Consider the following 20,740-nt stretch of genomic DNA (forward strand, 5'->3'; position numbering starts at 1 on the left):
AGATGCAGAAAACCATCATGTGTCATATGTTTAAATCTGCATGAGACAATTCAAAAACTTAGTTCAAGGAAATGAAAATGACCTGGGTAAGCCCATATTCAGTTCTAGAATCTGAGATGAGGTTCAGAGTCTGTATTCCAGCTATTTACACTGGAATTGGGGGCCAACGTGGCAGCTACATTGCAGGTCAACTATCTCATGTCCCATGTTTTTACTATATGTACTTCTTACAGTGTAGTGAAAAGAAAATAAGACATGAAATTGGAATACCTATGTTCAAGTTGTATATACTACTCTGTCATCCAGCAAATAATTAAACCTTTCTGAAATTGTTCCTTACCTGAGTTAGTACCTACTTTATATGGTTAATGTGCAGATACAATAAGATATGGCTCACAGACACTCTATAAAGAACTATAAAATGTGGTCACTATTATGTAGGACAGTCAATATTAAATCTGGGTAACACTAAACAATTCTAGTATGCTCGTAATTTTTTTCTCCTGTTTAAATATCTTCCATTATTTAGAGACAGTGGTCCAATGGAAATATAGTATGAGTCACAAACATGAGCCCAATATGAAATTAAAAAATTTTTAGTAGCGATATTAAACAAGGAAAAAGAAATAGGTGACATTAATTTTAATTATCTATTTTCTTTAGCCCAATATACCCCAAATAGTTTGATTTTAACAGAGTTATCAATGTAAAAATCATTAATAAGCTATTTAACTTATTTTTTCCATGTGAAAACTTCAAAATCTGACACGTAGTTTATACTTATAGCACCTCTCAATTTGGGCTGGCCGCATTTCAAGTGCTCCAACTGTATGACACCATGCAGTTTTAAATCTTTCTGGATGTTTCTGTCTCACTGATTTTCTGTGTAATGTACAATAATAATCCAGCAACCATCTTTAATTCTCTTGAAAAACAATGACTAGTTGAAGTTTGCTCCACTTCTCAGAATCAGAGGACATTTTGTTCCTCTATTTTAACAGAAGTAAACGGTTATTAAATGTGAGGCCCATGGCCACTGACAGACGGGGTGAGAGGTGACAGACACAGTGATCCTGAGATACTGCCTGACAGCACAGGACAGCTTCCTAAATAAAACAAAAAGTGGGATTCACTGTGGCATAGTTTGGGGGATCAAGGGGACTCTGGTTGGTAAAGCTCTATCATCAAAGGGAAGAAATTCTGCCAACAGAGCATAGTATCTACTCATCTAACGTGCAGGGGACAAGCCCTGAAGCAAGGCATCCCTTGGAGTAGAAGGCACATCTGTTTCTCCTGCACTGGCCTACCTTCCTGTAAGGCAGGATATCCTACAGTCTCATGAGCCTAAAGAGAACCTCGTAAGGAAGGGCCACACCTCGGCCATTCCAATCTAGTGAAAATCTATTCTATTTTTAAGAAACCCAAGAGAAAGCTCCTGGAATCTTCCCTATTAACAGCTTGCAATACTCTATTCATTGACCTCACTGAGAGGAAATTCTTCTTAAATAATTCATTTAAATTATTCACTAAGGCTAAGGTACATTTCCCTTTCTTCGCTTGCTGATGGCTTCCCTCAATATGCATTCAGATCAGAAAAAAACAAGGGGAGACATTTTAAAGGAATAACCATATGAAGAAGACTTGAGAAGTTTAGTTTAATACAAAACATTCAGGGCCACCCTCTTACCGACTACAGTAACATCAGGAGGAGGCTGATTGAGAGACGTATGTGGTGGCAGCCTCTCTTGTTTTGACACAGGATTTTTGAGCACATTTCTAATTGGTTGTTTTGAGAGAAAGAGTAAATGACAGTGTCCACCTCTGGACAGCTTGCCACACATCAACAACCAAGGTTGAAGGCATAATTTGTTACTGAATGCTCACATCATTATTCCAACCATTCTTAGGTGGAATTTAGGGAATTAAGGAACCACATGGCTATGTTGTGGGTGTCTAGGATGTGCCTTTGGATTTAGGGATGAGCCTTTCAAATATTAAATTATAGTATATGTATTCTTGACTTTTGCCCTTTTCCCCAAATGGGTAACATGGGATTTACTCAGGGTAATCAGGATTTAGTAGCACAGATTCCACTTAGTCATTTTGAGGGCTTTATAAGAAATCATTACACGTTGGGATTATGGCCATTCTGCTCTGTAACTCAGAGAAGGGAAATGCTACCATCACAGTGCCCAGGTCTACACCCTCAATGGAGGAAATGATCTGTGTGGTTGTCCAGTGGCCAGCATCTTGCTGGTGGAAAGCAATTCTTGTTAGTTATTGATTCCAAGTCATCTGACTCTTCTAACATTTGTGCTGTCAAAGTTTTCCTGCTTCTGAATATCTGAGGTGTAGCCTTTGATGAGTCTCTTATACTAAAGTGGCTGAAACACTAGACCTCCCACCTCTGCCACTACTTACTATGTCCTTCAGTCAGTCACCCTTGTATGAACCCATTAACTTCTCTGGCATATAAACATTTCCTCCAAACCTACTTCTTCACCTTGCAAACTCTGTCAGGCAAATGTAGGGCATCCACCCTCTCCTGTGCTGGCCCCCATTTTTGGAACTCCAGATCAAAGGATTGGGAAAGGCATTTCTTGGTCTAAGACTTACTACTTATTCTGAAATTGGTGCTAACAACAATGCCAACAAAGCCTTCTGCACTTAATACACTTTGGTAACTGGAGTATAAATGAATCTGAAAGGTTATCACTCTATGAACTTCACATACCAAAAAGAGGATTATGGGGTCAATATATTTTATGCTATAAAAACTCTACAGATGGGCCAAATGAGCTTGAGAATAGGGATTCCCTTCAGAAAGGTTTCTGTCAAAAGAATATAATCCTGGATAACAGAACTTTGCAGAGGAGAAAGAGAAATCATACATGTACGCTGGTGTTTGTCCTGTAGTTTTAACCTTGTTTCTCCAAGTTTTGCTGAAGTCTACTCCACAGTAAGGCAGGAGGGAGCTTAGAATAATTCCATTTTTTATCTACAGTTTTTATGTGAAACTAAATCCCCTGCTGAGCAATTGGTTCTACTGCATTAAGTCCTTTGGAGAAGTAATGGCAAGGTTCTTAGGATTCGCACTCTTTCACTCAACAAGGATTTCTTCAGTGACGCGGGCCGGGCACTGGGCTGGGTGCTAGGGACCTGCAGTGATCGCGACACAGACCCAGCCCTCAAACTGCTGGCGGCTCTGGGAAACGCTGAGTAACCAGCAAGGACAATGAGTTGTGATGAATGAGGTAACCACGGGCAGGGGAGTGGGGGGGAGGGGGGAGGGGCGGGTGCAGGTGTCAGCGTGGGAGGGAGAGCATTCTAGGTGATGGAAGAACATGAAGGGTGTTCTGTAAAGGGATGGGAAGAGCATGAGCTTCTCTTCTTTGTCCTGATTCAACATTTTCCTGGAAGGTTGAGGACGACTGTTCCAAAACTATGGGCATCTGGAATTAAAAATCTTTTCTGACTCAAGTCCACTTCGGATGTCCCCCTTCCCATTTTCTGAGGACAGGCTGGCTGGCAGGCCATAACTTCACTGCTACATGAGGTCCCATTTACCAGTTCAGAGGGTGCCTGCTTTCCAAGCCCTCTCACATTGATAGAAAAAAAAAAAGCATCTCAAACATACCAGACAGCTCACCTATAAACTCTTCATACTGATTCTTTGCAATTGAAAGCTCCAAATGCTTCATTAGCAACTTTGCTAGTTGAAGGATCTCGCCCCCACCCAATCCAAACCACACATTTGACTCTTAGTAAGCCTCTAAGTCTTGGAATCTAGCCTAATAAGGACATAAGCCAAAACATGGGAGAACTCCGTACACATGGATACATTAATCACAGCATTTACTGGTATATTATAAAAGGAAAAAACAAAAACCAAAAAAACCCAAACCTTAAATGTGTGCAAATGGGAGCATGATTAAATAATAATAGTATATCCACTTCTGGAATTTATGAAGCTATTAACAAAGATGACAATTTATTGTAATTTTGAAAATGCCAGTGAAACACGAAGTTAGGTAGAAAAATCAAATAGAATTAAACACATTATGATCACAACCATGTAAGAAATATAAATACGAAAAATGCTGGAAAGAAACCTGTTCAAATAAGAATAGCAGTTGAATTAATATGCTCAGATCATGAGCTTTTCCCTATTTTCTGTTTCCTTCACTGCATTTTTAATGCCTTATTAAAAGCATTGACTTTTTAAGTTAGCAAATTGAATATTTTCAAATGCAAATGGTATGTACAAGGGAACATGAGATGAGAGTATTTCTATGTGAATCTCTCGACTGAAGCAGATCGTTTCCTCCAGTGGATGAGCCTGTCAGCATCATTTCAACCTACTGATGACTTTTAACTTCTTCATGGCAGAATGTATGAATGAAGAGGGGCACTGCCTAAGAATCTGATAGATATTTGAGAATATCAAGGAAATATAAGACTTGGAGTCATACAACAGATTTGGAATTAAGTCAAGTTTGGAAATTTCATCATTCATTAGGACTCTAAGTAAAATGATTTTTTTCAGGAGTAAGCTGTGCAAGAGTAGGATCTATAACTCTAAGTACTGCTGACTTCTCTGACACTAATGTATTCTTACTTTGGGGATAGAGTGGTTGATTTCCTGTGTGTCAACTGACACACAGATAGATGTTCAATGGTAATGGCAATATTGACACATGGGCTGGGGCAAGGGAGTTACTCAGTCCTTGGAGGGAAGACAGAGCCAAGACATTGCTTCTCTTTCCTTATACCCGTGAAAGCTTGAAAGTAATGAACTGCTTCCAATTCTCTCTGGGCAAGGAAGGTGCCTAAATCAGTTTAAGTTGCAGGAAGAGTTAGAGTTATTTATGTTGTATTATAGTTAACTTCTTCCAAGCAGAAAGAATAGCTAATGGCAGTTGTGGAATTTCCTTTTCTAGAGATTTGCAACAATAGGTTAGATATACATCTGGCTTTGAATGCCTTAGACGTGGTGTACAAGGAAACAGAATGAACAAAAATAGCACTCACACACACATAAATACCACAGTGTGTCCTAGTCCTTCTCTCATAGATTATAATAGAGATTTAAAATGTTTATATTCTCCCCCACTCCTCAGCTTAATCAATCTCAGAAGAAACTTAGAATGTTGGCCAAAAGTCATTTACCTGTACTAGGAGTTCCAGCTTCCTGTCATCAAGAAGATGTACTTGACATCGACGGCCCTCCGTCATCTAAGAAGAAAGACAAATGATAGTCATTGAGCATCTCATAATCCGACAAATGGTTAGAGGGTCCCCTATGCTGGACTCCACCAGACATATTCCTCTGGGCAAGACTTCTGGGAATTGGGGCTATATAATGCCAACAAGTGGCAGAATTGTACATTCATTCATTCAAAACTATTTATTGAGCACTTTCTATGTGCCAGGTACAACTCTGAGAGCTGTGTGTACAACAGGACACAAAACAGGTCCCTACCCTCATGGATTCTTATCAGAGAGATGTAAAATAAACCAGCAAACATATATAAGACATAGTATCAAGTGGTGATACCTGATATTCATGCTTTAGTCATCTTTTCATTCAATAATTTTATCACCATGCATTAGGGACAGAGTTCAGTATCGCGGTCTCTGCCATCTCTTGACTTGTCTCCCTAAATAATCACCAGGGAGCAGACGACCACTTTCTGGCACCTGCACTGGGTCTCCGTGTCAATCACCCCCACCCCCTCATTGATGACCTAGTCTCCACAGTATTTTCCCCTATGATAGAGGCAGCCTACAACTGCTCAGAGCTAAACCTGAGCCCTAGCCCTTGTACGTTTCACTACTAACACCTCTGTGCAACTCAACAGAACGAGCACCTAGTCAGGCACTGGGAGACCCCAGTCAGGTCTTGGCCCCACTGGGTAATGGCTGCAAGATTTTGGACAAGCTTCTGTCCATCTCTGTACCCCAGTCTCATATGTAGAAATGAGTAGGGTGCTGGTGAGTGATTAAAAATTGTCTTTCTGGAAGGAGAAAGCCTTCATTTGTAGCATTTGCTGTAGCCCCGGCATTGCCCTCAAAGGAAATCTCCTCAAGAACTAGGCTTCTCATACATGTCAGTTGGCCACACTCTGACCAAAAATTGTCCTGATGCACTCCACACATCTTCACGGTGTCTGAGTTTCAAACTACCATCACGACAACACTGACAGCACTTCCCACAGATACAACAGACATTAAAAACCTCAAGAGTGTGGATGATGGTATAGCAAAATAATTAGGAAACCATGGATTTGGGGTATTTATTATTTTTGCTTTTAATATAATTTCTTTAACTCTTAAGTTTATATAACATAGTTTTAACAATGGCTATGTCTTACTGTAACTGGCACATAAAATTCCTAAAATGGAACAACTGGCCCCTACAAGCAGGTAGGAGCTGACTTCAAAACCATGTCTGGACTGGAAGCCCCATAAAGTTCCTTCTGGCCCTCTCACTGTTATATTCCTTTGTAGCCCCACTGAACCCACCTTCTTTTTCCCCAGCTCCCTGCCACTTCCTGCAGATCGAGAAGAAAGATGCACATGGGCAGGGCCTGGCCTTACCTCACTGCAAAGCCATCTGAGTGCCTTCTCGTGAGCACTTTCTCCAAGAAAGATGGGGAAGCTAGCCTCCTGTCTTCTAGTTCAACAGGGATTATTTTCTATTCACCAGCATGTCCAAAGCTGTCATGAAGTCCTATGAGAAAATGCTTGTACTCCTTCCTCAAAAGAAACCAACCCATTTTACTTCCATCAAGTCAGGCTTCCCTAGTTGTGGGGTCTTAGCCAAAACAGCATGTCCTGCTTGAACAGGGCTAGAATCAAAACTCTCAGGCGTCTGAGTTATAATGACTCAGCAGTGCCCAGATTGAGAAAAATCATCAAGAAAAGTGTCACATACTCATAAGTACTCTAACAATTGTTGTTTGAAATACAGTAAAAATTAAGGAAAAACTTCAGTCCAAAGGTTTGCCATTTTGTACACGAAAGCCAAAGCAGGCAGCTATGGATATGAAAGAGGCCTATGCAAAAATCTTACTCACTCTTTGAACTTTTAGCTTCTGGTGTTAATTGCCTTAGCAAGGGGCTCAAGTCCCATTAGAATCCATCAACCTTGTACATAGTAGGCATCTATCAGCTTCAAGAAATAAACAAATGACTTTTACTATGACTAAATCATAATAAAAAGCTTCTGCACAGCAAAGGAAATCACCAACAAAATGAAAAGGCAATCTATTGATTGGGAGAAAATATTTGCAAATCATATACCAGATGAAGGGTTAATATCCAAAATATATAAAGAACTCATACAATTCCACAGCAACAAAACCAAACAATATAATTAAAAATGGGCAGAGGCTCTGAATAGACATTTTCCCAAAGATGACATACAGATGGTCAACAGGTACTTGCAAGTATGCTCTATATCACTAATCATCAGGGAAATCCAAATCAGAATCACAATAATTCCACTTTATTGGACTCGATTTACCACTGCATGCCAGTCAGAATGGTTATTATCAAAAAGACAAGAGTTAAGTGTTGGTGAGGATGTGGAGAAAAGGGGGCCCTTTTGTACTATCAGTGGGAATGTAAACTGGTGTAGACACTATGGAAAACAGTATGAAGGCTCCTCAAAATAGAACTACAATATGATCCAGCAATTCCACTTCTGGGTATTTATCCAAAGGGAATGAAAGCGTTAACTTGAAAGGATGTATGCACCCCATGTTCACAGCAGCATTATTTATAAAAGACAAGACAGGGAAACAACCTATGGGGCCACTGACAGAGGAATGGATAAAGAAGGTGTGGTATATGTTTACCACAGAATATTATTCAGCCATAAAAAGAAAGAAATCCTGCCATTTCTAATATGTTACATGCATGGGCCATGAGGACCTTATACTAACTTGGAGAAAGACATACACTGTATCTTACTTATACGTAAAATCTAAAAAACAAAACAAAAACAAAACCCACCAAAACCAAATTCACAAACACAGAGAACAGGCTGTAGCTGTCAGAAGCGGGCATGGGGAAGATGTGGGTGGGAAAAATGGGTGAAGGGGATCAAAAATACAATAATTCATGGGACTGTCATGCACAGCAAGGTGACTATGGTTAACAATACTGTTGTATATTTGAAAGTTGCTAAGAGATCTTAAAAGCTCTTATGAGAAAAAAAAGTGGTATCTGTGTGGTGACAGAGAGTAACTAGACTTACTGCAGTTATTACTTCTAAATACATACAAATATCTAATCATCATGCTGTATTGTATGCCTGAAACTAATACACTGTAATGTTTTAGTCAATTATATCTTGAAGAAAGAAGAAAAAATTTTTACAAATTAAACATTTTGGATTTTTCTGGGGAAAAAAAATCCACCACAGTTATTTCAATCATTCCCTGATCTAACTTCCATGCGAGCCACTACAATTTTAAATTAGACTAAAATATGTGCTGCCATACCAAAACATATAAATGATTCATTCAACATCAAATAAAACACCCACCAAAAATATCCATTTCCATCGTTGATAGCAACTGGACTGGCGTTTGGATAAAAAATTTTAGATATGCAGCAATTCAGTTCTTATTAGAAAGAACCTAAGGTTAATAGAGTGAAAATTCTAGGAAGGAAAGTGCATATACAACCATCAAGCATATTTTTTTGAAATTCCTCTAAAAACATTTTTAGGTTTGAGAAAATTCTCTGAAGTGTGGGGGCAGGGGAGACTTTTTAAGAAATTCTTCTCATCCTTAGCATCTTAAAAAAATGAAGTTTTGAGCTTCATTTTATTTTAAAAGGTAAAGAATATAAACACACAGGAAAATTGGTATCTGAAAGATATTATTGTATCAAATGAAGTCTTAATTGCAGCAATAATGAGGTAGTGTATCATTTTCTCAAAATATTTCAAAGCACACAGAGTGTGAAGCATCACTGAGTTCATACCCATACCTAAATGTTTACCCTTAAGTTCTCATTTTCTTCTGGAAAAAAAAAATTCTCATTACATTAAAAAAGGTTTCCTATTCTGGGTGTGTGCAAAGAAAGAGTGGACATCTGTAGCCGTGTCTGGCTTGCCAGGCATACTGAAATTTTCTTTTGAATGCTAACAATTGTAAAATAATACTGCTTTCCTTGTTTTCATTTTCAGTGGCTTGGGCACAATTGGAGTGTTGGCATTACCCTCAAAGGAAATCCTTTTGGAGAAAAAGGCTGCTTGTAGATGTCAGCTGGCTAGCACGCCAACAGAAATAGTCTTTTGCTACAGTACGACTCTATACCAAGCAGAAGCCTGCCAATGGCACTATGATTCTAAAGGGCATATAGTAAAGTGTTATTTTCAAAGTGAGGTGTCTGTGTCATTTACCCAGCTTTGCTGTTAAGATATATGCTGGATCATGGAGGGTTGGCATAAACATGAAAACACATTAATGATACTAGCTTAACTCAGCGTAGTACAATATGAAATGATATGTGTACTATAAAGGCAGCCAATAAAACTGTCATGCATATGGATAGGAACTGGGAGGCAAAAATAAAATAGGTGATGTGCTAGAGTAGTAGGCTTCTGGGTGGTTCCCCTCCACTATACCCAAATATTAATTAACATGTTGTTTTTTTCTTTCTTTTTTCAGTTAAAAGATGTAAAAAAGAAACCTTAGCTAGAAAATAGGAAAATGAATGACAGAGTTTCAGGTCATTTGTAGGAAAGAGGTCTGGAGAAGCTTCTTTCTCAGTAACTTCATTTTAGATCGTGCCTATGTTTCTTTTTTAATTTTCGTATCATTAATACACAATCACATGAACAACATTGTGGTTACTAGATTCCCCCCATTATCAAGTCCCCACCACATACTCCATTGCAGTCACTGTCCATCAGCATAGTAACATGCTATATAATCACTACTTATCTCCTCTGTGTTATACTGTATTCCCCATGCGCCCCACCCCATACTACATTATGTGTGCTAATTGTAATGCCCCTTTTCCCCATTATCCCTCCCTTCCCACCCATCGTCCCCAGTCCCTTTCCCTTTGGTAACTGTTAGTCCATTAGTCCATCCTTGGGTTCTGTGAGTCTGCTGCTGTTTTGTTCCTTCAGTGTTCGCTTTGTTCTTATACTTCACAGATGAGTGAAATCATTTGATACTTGTCTTTTTCCGCCTGGCTTATTTCACTGAGCATAATACCCTCTAGCTCCATCCATGTTGTTGCAAATGGTAGCATTTGTTTTCTTCTTATGGCTGAATAATATTCCATTGTGTATATGTACCACATCTTCTTTATCCATTCATCAACTGATGGGCATTTAGGTTGCCTCCATTTCTTGGCTATTGTAAATAGTGCTGCGATAAACATAGGGGTGCATATGTCTTTTTCAAACTGGGCTGCTGCATTCTTAGGGTAAATTCCTAGGAGTGGAATTCCTGGGTCAAATGTTATTTCTATTTTTAATTTTTTGAGAAACCTCCATACTGCTTTCCACAATGGTTGAACTAATTTACATTCCCACCAGCAATGTAGGAGGTTTACCTTTCTCCACATCCTCACCAACATTTGTTGTATTTGTCTTTTGGATGGTGGCCATCCTAACTGGTGTGAGGTGATATCTTATTGTGGTTTTAATTTGCATTTTCATGATGATTAGCAATGTGGAGCATCTTTTCATGTGCCTATTGGCCATCTGAATTTCTTCTTTGGAGAAGTGTCTGTTCAGATCCTCTGCCCATTTTTTAATTGGATCATTTGCTTTTTGTTTGTTGAGATGCATGAGCTCTTTGGATATTTTGGATGTCAACCCCTTATCGGATATGTCATTTATGAATATATTTTCCTATACTGTAGGATACCTTTTTGTTCTATTGATGGTGTCCTTTGCTGTACAGAAGGTTTTCAGCTTGATACAGTCCCACTTGTTCATTTTTGCTTGTCTTTCCCTTGCCCGGGGAGATATTTTCATGAAGAAGTTGCTCATGTTTATGTCCAAGAGATTTTTGCCTATGTTTTTTTCTAAGAGTTTTATGGTTTCATGACTTACATTCAGGTCTTTGATCCATTTCGAATTTTTTTGTGTATGGGGTTAGACAATGATCCAGTTTCATTCTCTTACATGTAGCTGTCCAGTTTTGCCAACACCAGCTGTTAAAGAGGCTGTCATTTCCCCATTGTATGTTCATGGCTCCTTTATCATATATTAATTGACAGTATATGTTTGGGTTAATATCTGGACTCTATTCTGTTCCACTGGTCTGTGGCTCTGTTCTTGTGTCAGTACCAAATTGTCTTGATTACTGTGGCTTTGTAGCAGATCTTGAAGTTGGAAAGCAAGATCCTCCCTGCTTTATTCTTCCTTATCAGGATTGCTTTGGCTATTCGGGGTCTTTTGTGGTTCCATATGAATTTTAAAACTATTTGTTCCAGTACGTTGAGGAATGTTGTTGGTATTTTGATAGGAATTGCATTGAATCTGTAGATTGCTTTAGGCAGGATGGCCATTTTGACAATATTAATTCTTCCTAGCCAAGGGCATGGAATGAGTTTCCATTTGTTAGTGTCCTCTTTAATTTCTCTTAAGAGTTTCTTATAGTTTTCAGGGTGTAGTTCTTTCACTTTCTTGGTTAGGTTTATTCCTAGGTATTTTATTCTTTTTGATGCAGTTGTGAATGGAATTCTTTTCCTGATTTCTCTTTCTGTTAGTTCATTGTTAGTGTATAGGAAAGAAACAGATTTCTGTGTATTAATTTTGTATCCTGCAACTTTGCTGAATTCAGATATTCGAGTAGTTTTGGAATGGAGTCTTTAGGATTTTTTATCATGGGTTTTATTTTGGTACAATATCATGTCATCTGAAAATAGTGACAGTTTGACTTCTTCTTTACCAATCTGGATGCCTTGTATTTCTTTGTTTTGTCTGATTGCCATGGCTAGGACCTCCAGTACTATGTTGAATAAAAGCGAGGAGAGTGGGCATCCTTGTCTTGTTCCCGATCTCAGGTGAAAAGCTTTCAGCTTCTTGCTGTTAAGTATGATGTTGGCTGTGGGTTTGTCATATATGGCCTTTATTATGTTGAGGTACTTGCTCTGTATACCCATTTTGTTGAGAGTTTTTATCATGAATGGATGTTGAATTTTGTCGAATGCTTTTTCAGCATCTATGGAGATGATCATGCGGTTTTTGTCCATCTTTTTGTTGATGTGGTAGATGATGTTGATGGATTTTCAAATGTTGTACCGTCCTTGCATGCCTGGGATGAATCCCACTTGATCATGATGTATGATCCTCTTGATGTATTTTTGAATTCAGTTTGGTAATATTTTGTTGAGTATTTTTGCATCTATGTTCATCAGAGATATTGGTCTGTAGTTTTCTTTTTTTGTGGTGTCTTTGCCTGGTTTTGGTATTAGAGTGATGCTGGCTTCATAGAATGAGTTTGGAAGTATTCCCTCCTCTTCTATTTTTTTGGAAAACTTTAAGGAGAATGTGTATTAGGTCTTCTCTAAATGTCTGATAAAATTCAGCAGTGAATCCATCTAGTCTGGGGATTTTGTTCTTGGGTAGTTGTTTGATTACCAGATTACCAATTCAATTTCGTTGCTGGTAATTGGTCCATTTAGATTTTCTGTTTCTTACTGGGTCAGCCTTGGAAGGTTGTATTTTTCTAGAAAGTTGTCCATTTCCTCTAGGTTATCCAGTTTGTTAGCATATAGATTTTCATAGTATTCTCTGATAATTCTTTGTATTTCTGTGGTGTCTGTTGTGATTTTTCCCCTCTCATTTCTGATTCTGTTTATGTGTGTAGATTCTCTTTTTTTCCTAATAAGTATGGCTAGGGGTTTATCTATTTTGTTTATTTTCTCAAAGAACCAGCTCTTGTTTTCATTGATTTTTTTTCTATTGTTTTATTCTTCTCATTTTTATTTATTTCTTCTCTGGTCTTTATTATGTCCCTCCTTCTGCTCACTTTGGGCCTCATCTGTTCTTTTTCCACTTTCAATAATTGTGAATTTAGACTATTTACTTGGGGTTGTTCTTCCTTCTTCAAATAGGCCTGAATTGCTATATACTTTCCTCTTAGAACTGCCTTCGCTGCATCCCACAGACGTTGGGGCGTTGTGCTGTTGTTTTCATTCATCTCCATATATTGCTTGATTTGTTTTAATTTGGTCATCGATCCATTGATTATTTAGGAGAATGTTGTTAAGCCTGCATGTGTTTGTGGGCCTTTTTGTTTTCTTTGTACAATTTATTTCTGGTTTTATACCTTTGTGATCTGAGAATGTGGTTGGTACAATTTCAATCTTTTTGAATTTACTGAGGCTCTTTTTGTAGCTTCATATGTGGTCTATTCTGGAAAATGTTTCACGTGCACTTGAGAAGAATGTGTATCCTGCTGCTTTTGGGTGTAGAGGTCTGTAGATGTCTGTTAGGTCCATCTGTTCTAATGTGTTGTTCAGTGCTTCTGTGTCCTTACTTATTTTCTGCATGGTTGACCTGTCCTTTGGAGTGAGTGGTGTGTTGAAGTCTCCTAAAATGAATGCATTGCATTCTATTTCCTTCTTTAATTCTGTTAGTATTTGTTTTACATATGTAGGTGCTCCTGTGTTGGGTGCATATATATTTGTAATGGTTATATCCTCTTGTTGGACCGACCCCTTTATCATTATGTAATGCCCTTCTTTGTCTCTTGTGACTTTCTTTGTTTTGAAGTCTATTTTGTCTGATACAAGTACTGCAACACCTGCTTTTTTCTCCCTATTGTTTGCATGAAATATCTTTTTCCATCCCTTCACTTTTAGTCTGTCTATGTCTTTGGGTTTGGAGTGACTCTCTTATAGGTAGAAAATAGATGGGTCTTGCTTTTTTATCCATTCTATTACTCCGCATCTTTTGATTGGTACATTCAGTCCATTTACATTTAGGGTGATTATCGATATATAGGTACTTATTGCCAGTTCAGGCTTTGGATTCTTGGTTACCAAAGGTTCATGGGTAGCTTCTTTACTATCTAACTTAACTCACTTATTATGCTATTATAAACACAGTCTGATGATTCTATATTTCTCCCCCTTCTTTTTCTTCCTCCTCCACTCTTTATATGTTAGGTGTTTTATTCTATACTCTTTGTGTTTCTGTTGACTAATTTTGTGGATAGCTGATTTTATTTTGCATTTAGTTAGTATTTGGTTGGTCTACTTTCTTTGCTGTGGTTTTATATTCTCTGGTGACAGCTATTTAGCCTTAGGCTTACTTCCATCTAGAGCAGTCCCTTTCAAATACACTGTAGAGATGGTTTGTGGGAGGTAAATTACCTAAGCTTTTGCTTATCTGGGAATTCATTTAATCCCTCCTTCAAATTTAAATGATAATCTTGCTGGATACAGTATTCTTGGTTCGAGGCCCTTCTGTTTCATTGCATTGAATATATCATGCCATCCCTTCTGGCCTGTAATGTTTCTGCTGAGAAGTCTGATGATATCCTGATGGATTTTCCTTTGTAGGTGATCTTTTTTGTCTCTCTGGGTGCTTTTAGTATTGTGTCATTGTCTTTGATCTATACCATTTTAATTATTATATGTCTTGGTGTTGTCCTTCTTGGGTCCCTTGTGTTGGGAGATCTGTGGACTTCCATGGTGTGAGAGACTATTTCCTTCCCCATATTGGGGAAGTTTTCAGCAATTATTTCTTCAAAGACACTTTCTATCCCTTTTTCTCTCTTCTTCTTCTGGTACCCCTATAATGCAAATATTGCTCCATTTGGATTGGTCACACAGTTCTCTTAATATTCTTTCATTCCTAGAAATCCTTTTCTCTCTCTCGGTCTCAGCTTCTCTGTGTTCCTGTTCTCTGATTTCTATTCCATTAACAGCCTCTTCCACCTCATTCAGTCTGCTCTTAAATCCTTCCATTGTTTGTTTCATTTCTGTTATCTCCCTCCTGAATTAATCCCTTAGCTCTTGAATATTTCTCTGTAACTCCATCAGCATGCTTATGACTTTTATTTTGAATTCTTTTTCAGGAAGATTGGTGATTTCAGTTTCACCAAGCCCTCTCTCTGGTGTATGAGGGATTTGGATTGAACAAGGTTCTTCTGCCTTTTCATGGCAATGGGAGTGGTTGCTGGGGAGTGGTGCATGTGTCAGCTGGGAGAACAAAGTCCCTTCCTGCTTGCCGGTCGCCTTTCCTGTCTCTGCTGTCTGTGCCAGACAACTGCATGCAGGGAGCAGCCTCTGGGTTAATAACCTGAGCTGCCATGGGTGGCGCAGCCTTTGAGATGGTCTAGGGCAATGGCAGGATTCGCAGGCCAGCAGCCCGTGTTCTGCCGCAAGAGCAAAGCCCTTTTGTGCCTTTCGGTCTCCACGCCCGTTTCTGCTGTCTGTGCCTGTGTCTATGTTTTTAACATATCAAATAAAATTAATTAATTTACAAATGAGAATTACAATCATCCCATAGGTGAGAGTTCCAAAGATTAAAGGTCTGTCTCCTTCTCTCCCTGCAGGCAGAGTTAATGGGAAGCCAGTGGTGATCAGAAGTGGTTCAGGGAGAACAGACTCTTAAAAGGGGGGGATTTATAAATATCTGTGCTTGAGGGCATCCACCTACCACAGCCTGAAGTGTTCCTGATGGTGGAGTGCAGCAGAGGGCTCCACCCTCAAATGCATTAGTAAAAAATAAACAGTAACTAACTAGTCGGCAATGACAAACTCCCTCAGACAGGATTTCCAGATGCTTTCCATGGAGAGGTGCAGGGTACAGAGTTCAACACATGAGAAAATACGTTTTCTTAAGAATATTTTGATCAGAGGCGGAGCCAACATGGCGGCGTGAGTAGGACAGTGGGAATCTCCTCCCAAAAACATATATACTTTTGAAAATACAACAAACACAACTAGCCCTAAAAGAGAGACCAGAAGACGCAGGACAGTGGCCAGACTGCAGCTACACCAGCGAGAACCCAGCGCCTCGCGAAGGGGGTAAGATACAAGCCCCGGCCCTGCGGGACGCGAGCGCCCCTCCCCCCAGCTCCCGGCGGGAGAACAATAGGCAGAGCGGGAGGGAGACGGAGCCCAGGACTGCCGAACACCCAGCCCCAGCCATCCGGGCCAGAGCGCAGACACAGTATATGCCCAGGGGGCCCTGGATACTGGGAGAACAGGGGGTAGACCTCAGAGCGGGTGCTGAAGCTGATGCCCCTGTGACAAAGAAAAGCGGGGGCTTTTTTGAAAGTCTTAAAGGGACAGGGACTTAACAGCTTGACGGAAACAACCCAGGTCACAGTACAGCAGCTGGAAATTACAGGGAAAACCGGGTGCACTAACCCCCTGGGCAACAGCTCTGAGACCCCTCACGGAGGCAAACAGTCAAGCAGCCCCCCCATCCATCACCCCACCGGGCGCTGCGAAAGCAGAGAAGCAGCCTGAGACAAATTCCGCCCACAGAAAGGGAAATTTCTCCCTTCCGGCCAGGCAAGACACAAAGACCCACTCTACACGCAATTACCCAACACAAGCCACTAGGGGTCGCAGTTGCCCCAGTAAAGAAAGGCCAGTAGTAAGTGAAAATTTTGGCCCTCCCAGCTGACAGTCAATAGCACCTGTCAACATGAAAAGGCAAAAAAATATGATTCAGACAAGACTAACCCAGACAGCTTCGGCATCTGCTACATCTTCCCCTGAGAAGGAATCTGGGGAGATAGATTTAGCCAGTCTACCTGAAAAAGAATTCAAAACAAAAGTCATAACCATGCTGATGGACTTGCAGAGAAATATGCAAGAACTAAGGAAGGAGAATTCAGAAATAAAACAAGCTCTGGAAGGACTTCAAAACAGAATGGACGAGATGCAAGAGACCATTAATGGACTAGAAAACAGAGAACAGGAACGCAGAGAAGCTGATGCAGAGAGAGATAAAAGGATCTCCAGGAATGAAAGAATTTTAAGAGAGCTGAGTGATCAATATAAAAGAAATAATTTAAGAATCATAGGCATTCCAGAAGAAGTAGAGAGAGAAAAGGGGATAGAAAATGTCTTTGAAGAAATAATTGCTGAAAATTTCCCCAAACTAGGGGAAGAAATGGCCTCTCAGACCACAGAGGTACACAGAACTCCCATGACAAGGGATCCAAGGAGGGCAACACCAAGACACATAATAATTACAATGGCAAAGATCAAAGACAAGGACAAAGTATTACAAGCAGCCAGAGAGAAAAAAAAGGTTACCTACAAAGGAAAACCCATCAGGCTATCATCAGACTTCTCAACAGAAACCCTACAGGCCAGAAGAGAATGGCATGATATACTTAATGCAATGAAACAGAAGGGCCTCGAACCAAGACTACTGTATCCAGCACGAATATCATTTAAATATGAAGGAGGGATTAAACAATTCCCAGACAAGCAAAAGTTGAGGGAATTTGCCTCCCACAAACCACCTCTACAGGGCATACTACAGGGACTGCTCTAGATGGGAGCACTCCTAAAAAGAGCACACAACAAAACACCCAACATATGAAGAAGGGAGGAGGAGGAATAAGAAGGGAGAGAAATAAAGAATCATCAGATTGTGTTTATAATAGCTCAACAAGCGAGTTAAGTTAGACAGTAAGACAGTAAAGAAGCTAACCCTAAACCTTTGGTAACCACAAACTTAAAGCCTGCAATGGCAATAAATTCATACCTTTCAATAATCACCCTAAATGTAAATGGACTGAATGCACCAATCAAAAGACACAGAGTAATAGAATGGATAAAAAAGCAAGATCCATCCATATGCTGCTTACAAGAGACTCACCTCAAACCCAAAGACGCGCACAGACTTAAAGTCAAGGGATGGAAAAAGATATGTCAAGCAAACAACAGAGAGAAGAAAGCAGGTGTTGCAATTCTGGTATCAGACAAAACAGACTTCAAAATAAAGAAAGTAAAAAAAGACAAAGAAGGACATTACATAATGATAAAGGGCTCAGTCCATCAAGAGGATATAACCATTATAAATATATATGCACCCAATACAGGAGCACCAACATACCTGAAACAAATATTAACAGAACTAAAGGAGGAAATAGAATGCAATGCATTCATTCTAGGAGACTTCAACACACCACTCACTCCAAAGGACAGATCCACCAGACAGAAAATAAGTAAGGACACAGAGGCACTGAACAACACACTAGAACAGATGGACCTAATAGACATCTACAGAACTCTACATCCAAAAGCAACAGGATACACGTTCTTCTCAAGTGCACATGGAACATTCTCCAGAATAGACCACATACTAGGACACAAAAAGAGCCTCAGTAAATTCCAAAAGATTGAAATCCTACCAACCAACTTTTCAGACCACAAAGGCATTAAACTAGAAATAAACTGTTCAAAGAAAGCAAAAAGGCTCACAAACACATGGAGGCTAAACAACACACTCCTAAATAATCAATGGATCAATGACCAAATCAAAATGGAGATCCAGCAATATATGGAAACAAATGACAACAACAACACTAAGCCCCAACTTCTGTGGGACGCAGCAAAAGCAGTCTTAAGAGGAAAGTATATAGCACTCCAAGCATATTTAAAAAAGGAAGAGCAATCCCAAATGAACGGTCTAATGTCACAACTATCAAAATTGGAAAAAGAAGAACAAATGAGGCCTAAGGTCAGCAGAAGGAGGGACATAATAAAGATCAGAGAAGAAATAAATAAAATTGAGAAGAATAAAACAATAGCAAAAATCAATGAAACCAAGAGCTGGTTCTTCGAGAAAATAAACAAAATAGATAAGCCTCTAGCCAGACTTATTAAGAGGAAAAGAGAGTCAACACAAATCAACAGTATCAGAAACAAGAAAGGAAAAATCACAACAGATCCCGCAGAAATACAAAGAATTATTAGAGACTACTATGAAAACCTATATGCTAACAAGCTGGGAAACCTAGGAGAAATGGACAACTTCCTAGAAAAATACAACCTTCCAAGACTGACCCAAAAAGAAACAGAAAATCTAAACAGACCAATTACCAGCAACGAAATTGAAGCGGTAATCAAAAAACTACCAAAGAACAAAACCCCCGGGCCAGATGGATTTACCTCGGAATTTTATCAGACATACAGGGAAGACATAATACCCATTCTCCTTAAAGTTTTCCAAGAAATAGAAGAGGAGGGGATACTCCCAAACTCATTCTGTGAAGCTAACATCACCCTAATACCAAAACCAGGCAAAGACACCACCAAAAAAGAAAACTATAGACCAATATCCCTGATGAACGTAGACGCAAAAATACTCAACAAAATTTTAGCAAACCGAATTCAAAAATACATCAAAACCATCGTACACCATGACCAAGTGGGATTCATCCCAGGGATGCAAGGATGGCACAACATTCGAAAGTCCATCAACATCATCCACCACATCAACAAAAAGAAAGACAAAAACCACATGATCATCTCCATAGATGCTGAAAAAGCATTGACAAAGTTCAACATCCATTCATGATAAAAACTCTCAGCAAAATGGGAATAGAGGGCAAGTACCTCAACATAATAAAGGCCATCTATGAAAAACCCACAGCCAACATTATATTGAACAGCGAGAAGCTGAAAGCATTTCCGCTGAGATCGGGAACTAGACAGGGATGCCCACTCTCCCCACTGTTATTTAACATTGTACTAGAGGTCCTAGCCACGGCAATCAGACAAAACAAAAAAATACAAGGAATCCAGATTGGCAAAGAAGAAGTCAAACTGTCACTATTTGCAGATGACATGATACTGTACATAAAAAACCCTAAAGACTCCACCCCAGAACTACTAGAACTGATATCGGAATACAGCAAAGTTGCAGGATACAAAATCAACACACAGAAATCTGTGGCTTTCCTATATACCAACAATGAACCAACAGAAAGAGAAATCAGGAAAACAACTCCATTCACAATTGCATCAAAAAAAATAAAATACCTAGGAATAAACCTAACCAAAGAAGTGAAAGACTTATATTCTGAAAACTACAAGTCACTCTTAAAAGAAATTAAAGGGGACACTAACAGATGGAAACGCATCCCATGCTCATGGCTAGGAAGAATTAATATCGTCAAAATGGCCATCCTGCCCAAAGCAATATACAGATTTGATGCAATCCCTATGAAACTACCAGCAACATTCTTCAATGAACTGGATCAAATAATTCAAAAATTCATATGGAACCACCAAAGACCCCGAATAGCCAAAGCAATCCTGAGAAAGAAGAATAAAGTAGGGGGGATCTCACTCCCCAACTTCAAGCTCTATTATAAAGCCATAGTAATCAAGACAATTTGGTACTGGCACAAGAACAGAGCCACAGACCAATGGAACAGACTAGAGAATCCAGACATTAACTCAGACATATATGGTCAATTAATATTTGATAAAGGAGCCATGGACATACAATGGCGAAATGACAGTCTCTTCAACAGATGGTGCTGGCAAAACTGGACAGCTACATGTAGGAGAATGAAACTGGACCATCGTCTAACCCCATATACAAAAGTAAACTCAAAATGGATCAAAGACCTGAATGTAAGTCATGAAACCATTAAACTCTTAGAAGAAAACATAGGCACAAACCTCTTAGACATAAACATGAGTGACCTCTTCTTGAACATATCTCCCCGGGCAAGGAAAACAACAGCAAAAATGAACAAGTGGGACT

General features: G+C 39.4%; 1 protein-coding gene across 11 annotated transcripts in view; it reads right to left on the reverse strand.

The window, feature by feature from the left end:
* FRMD4A (FERM domain containing 4A) overlaps positions 1 to 20,740 on the reverse strand; it is a 573,879-nt gene that overhangs the window by 160,952 nt on the left and 392,187 nt on the right. For all 11 annotated transcript variants that reach the window (XM_036908068.2, XM_036908069.2, XM_036908066.2 and 8 more), the window contains exon 2: positions 5,170 to 5,235. In XM_036908068.2, the coding sequence (XP_036763963.2) occupies positions 5,170 to 5,235 (66 nt within the window). The remainder of the gene's footprint in view (positions 1 to 5,169; positions 5,236 to 20,740) is intronic.

Source organism: Manis pentadactyla, chromosome 3, assembly GCF_030020395.1.
Source record: "Manis pentadactyla isolate mManPen7 chromosome 3, mManPen7.hap1, whole genome shotgun sequence".
NCBI classification, from domain to species: Eukaryota; Metazoa; Chordata; class Mammalia; order Pholidota; family Manidae; genus Manis; species Manis pentadactyla.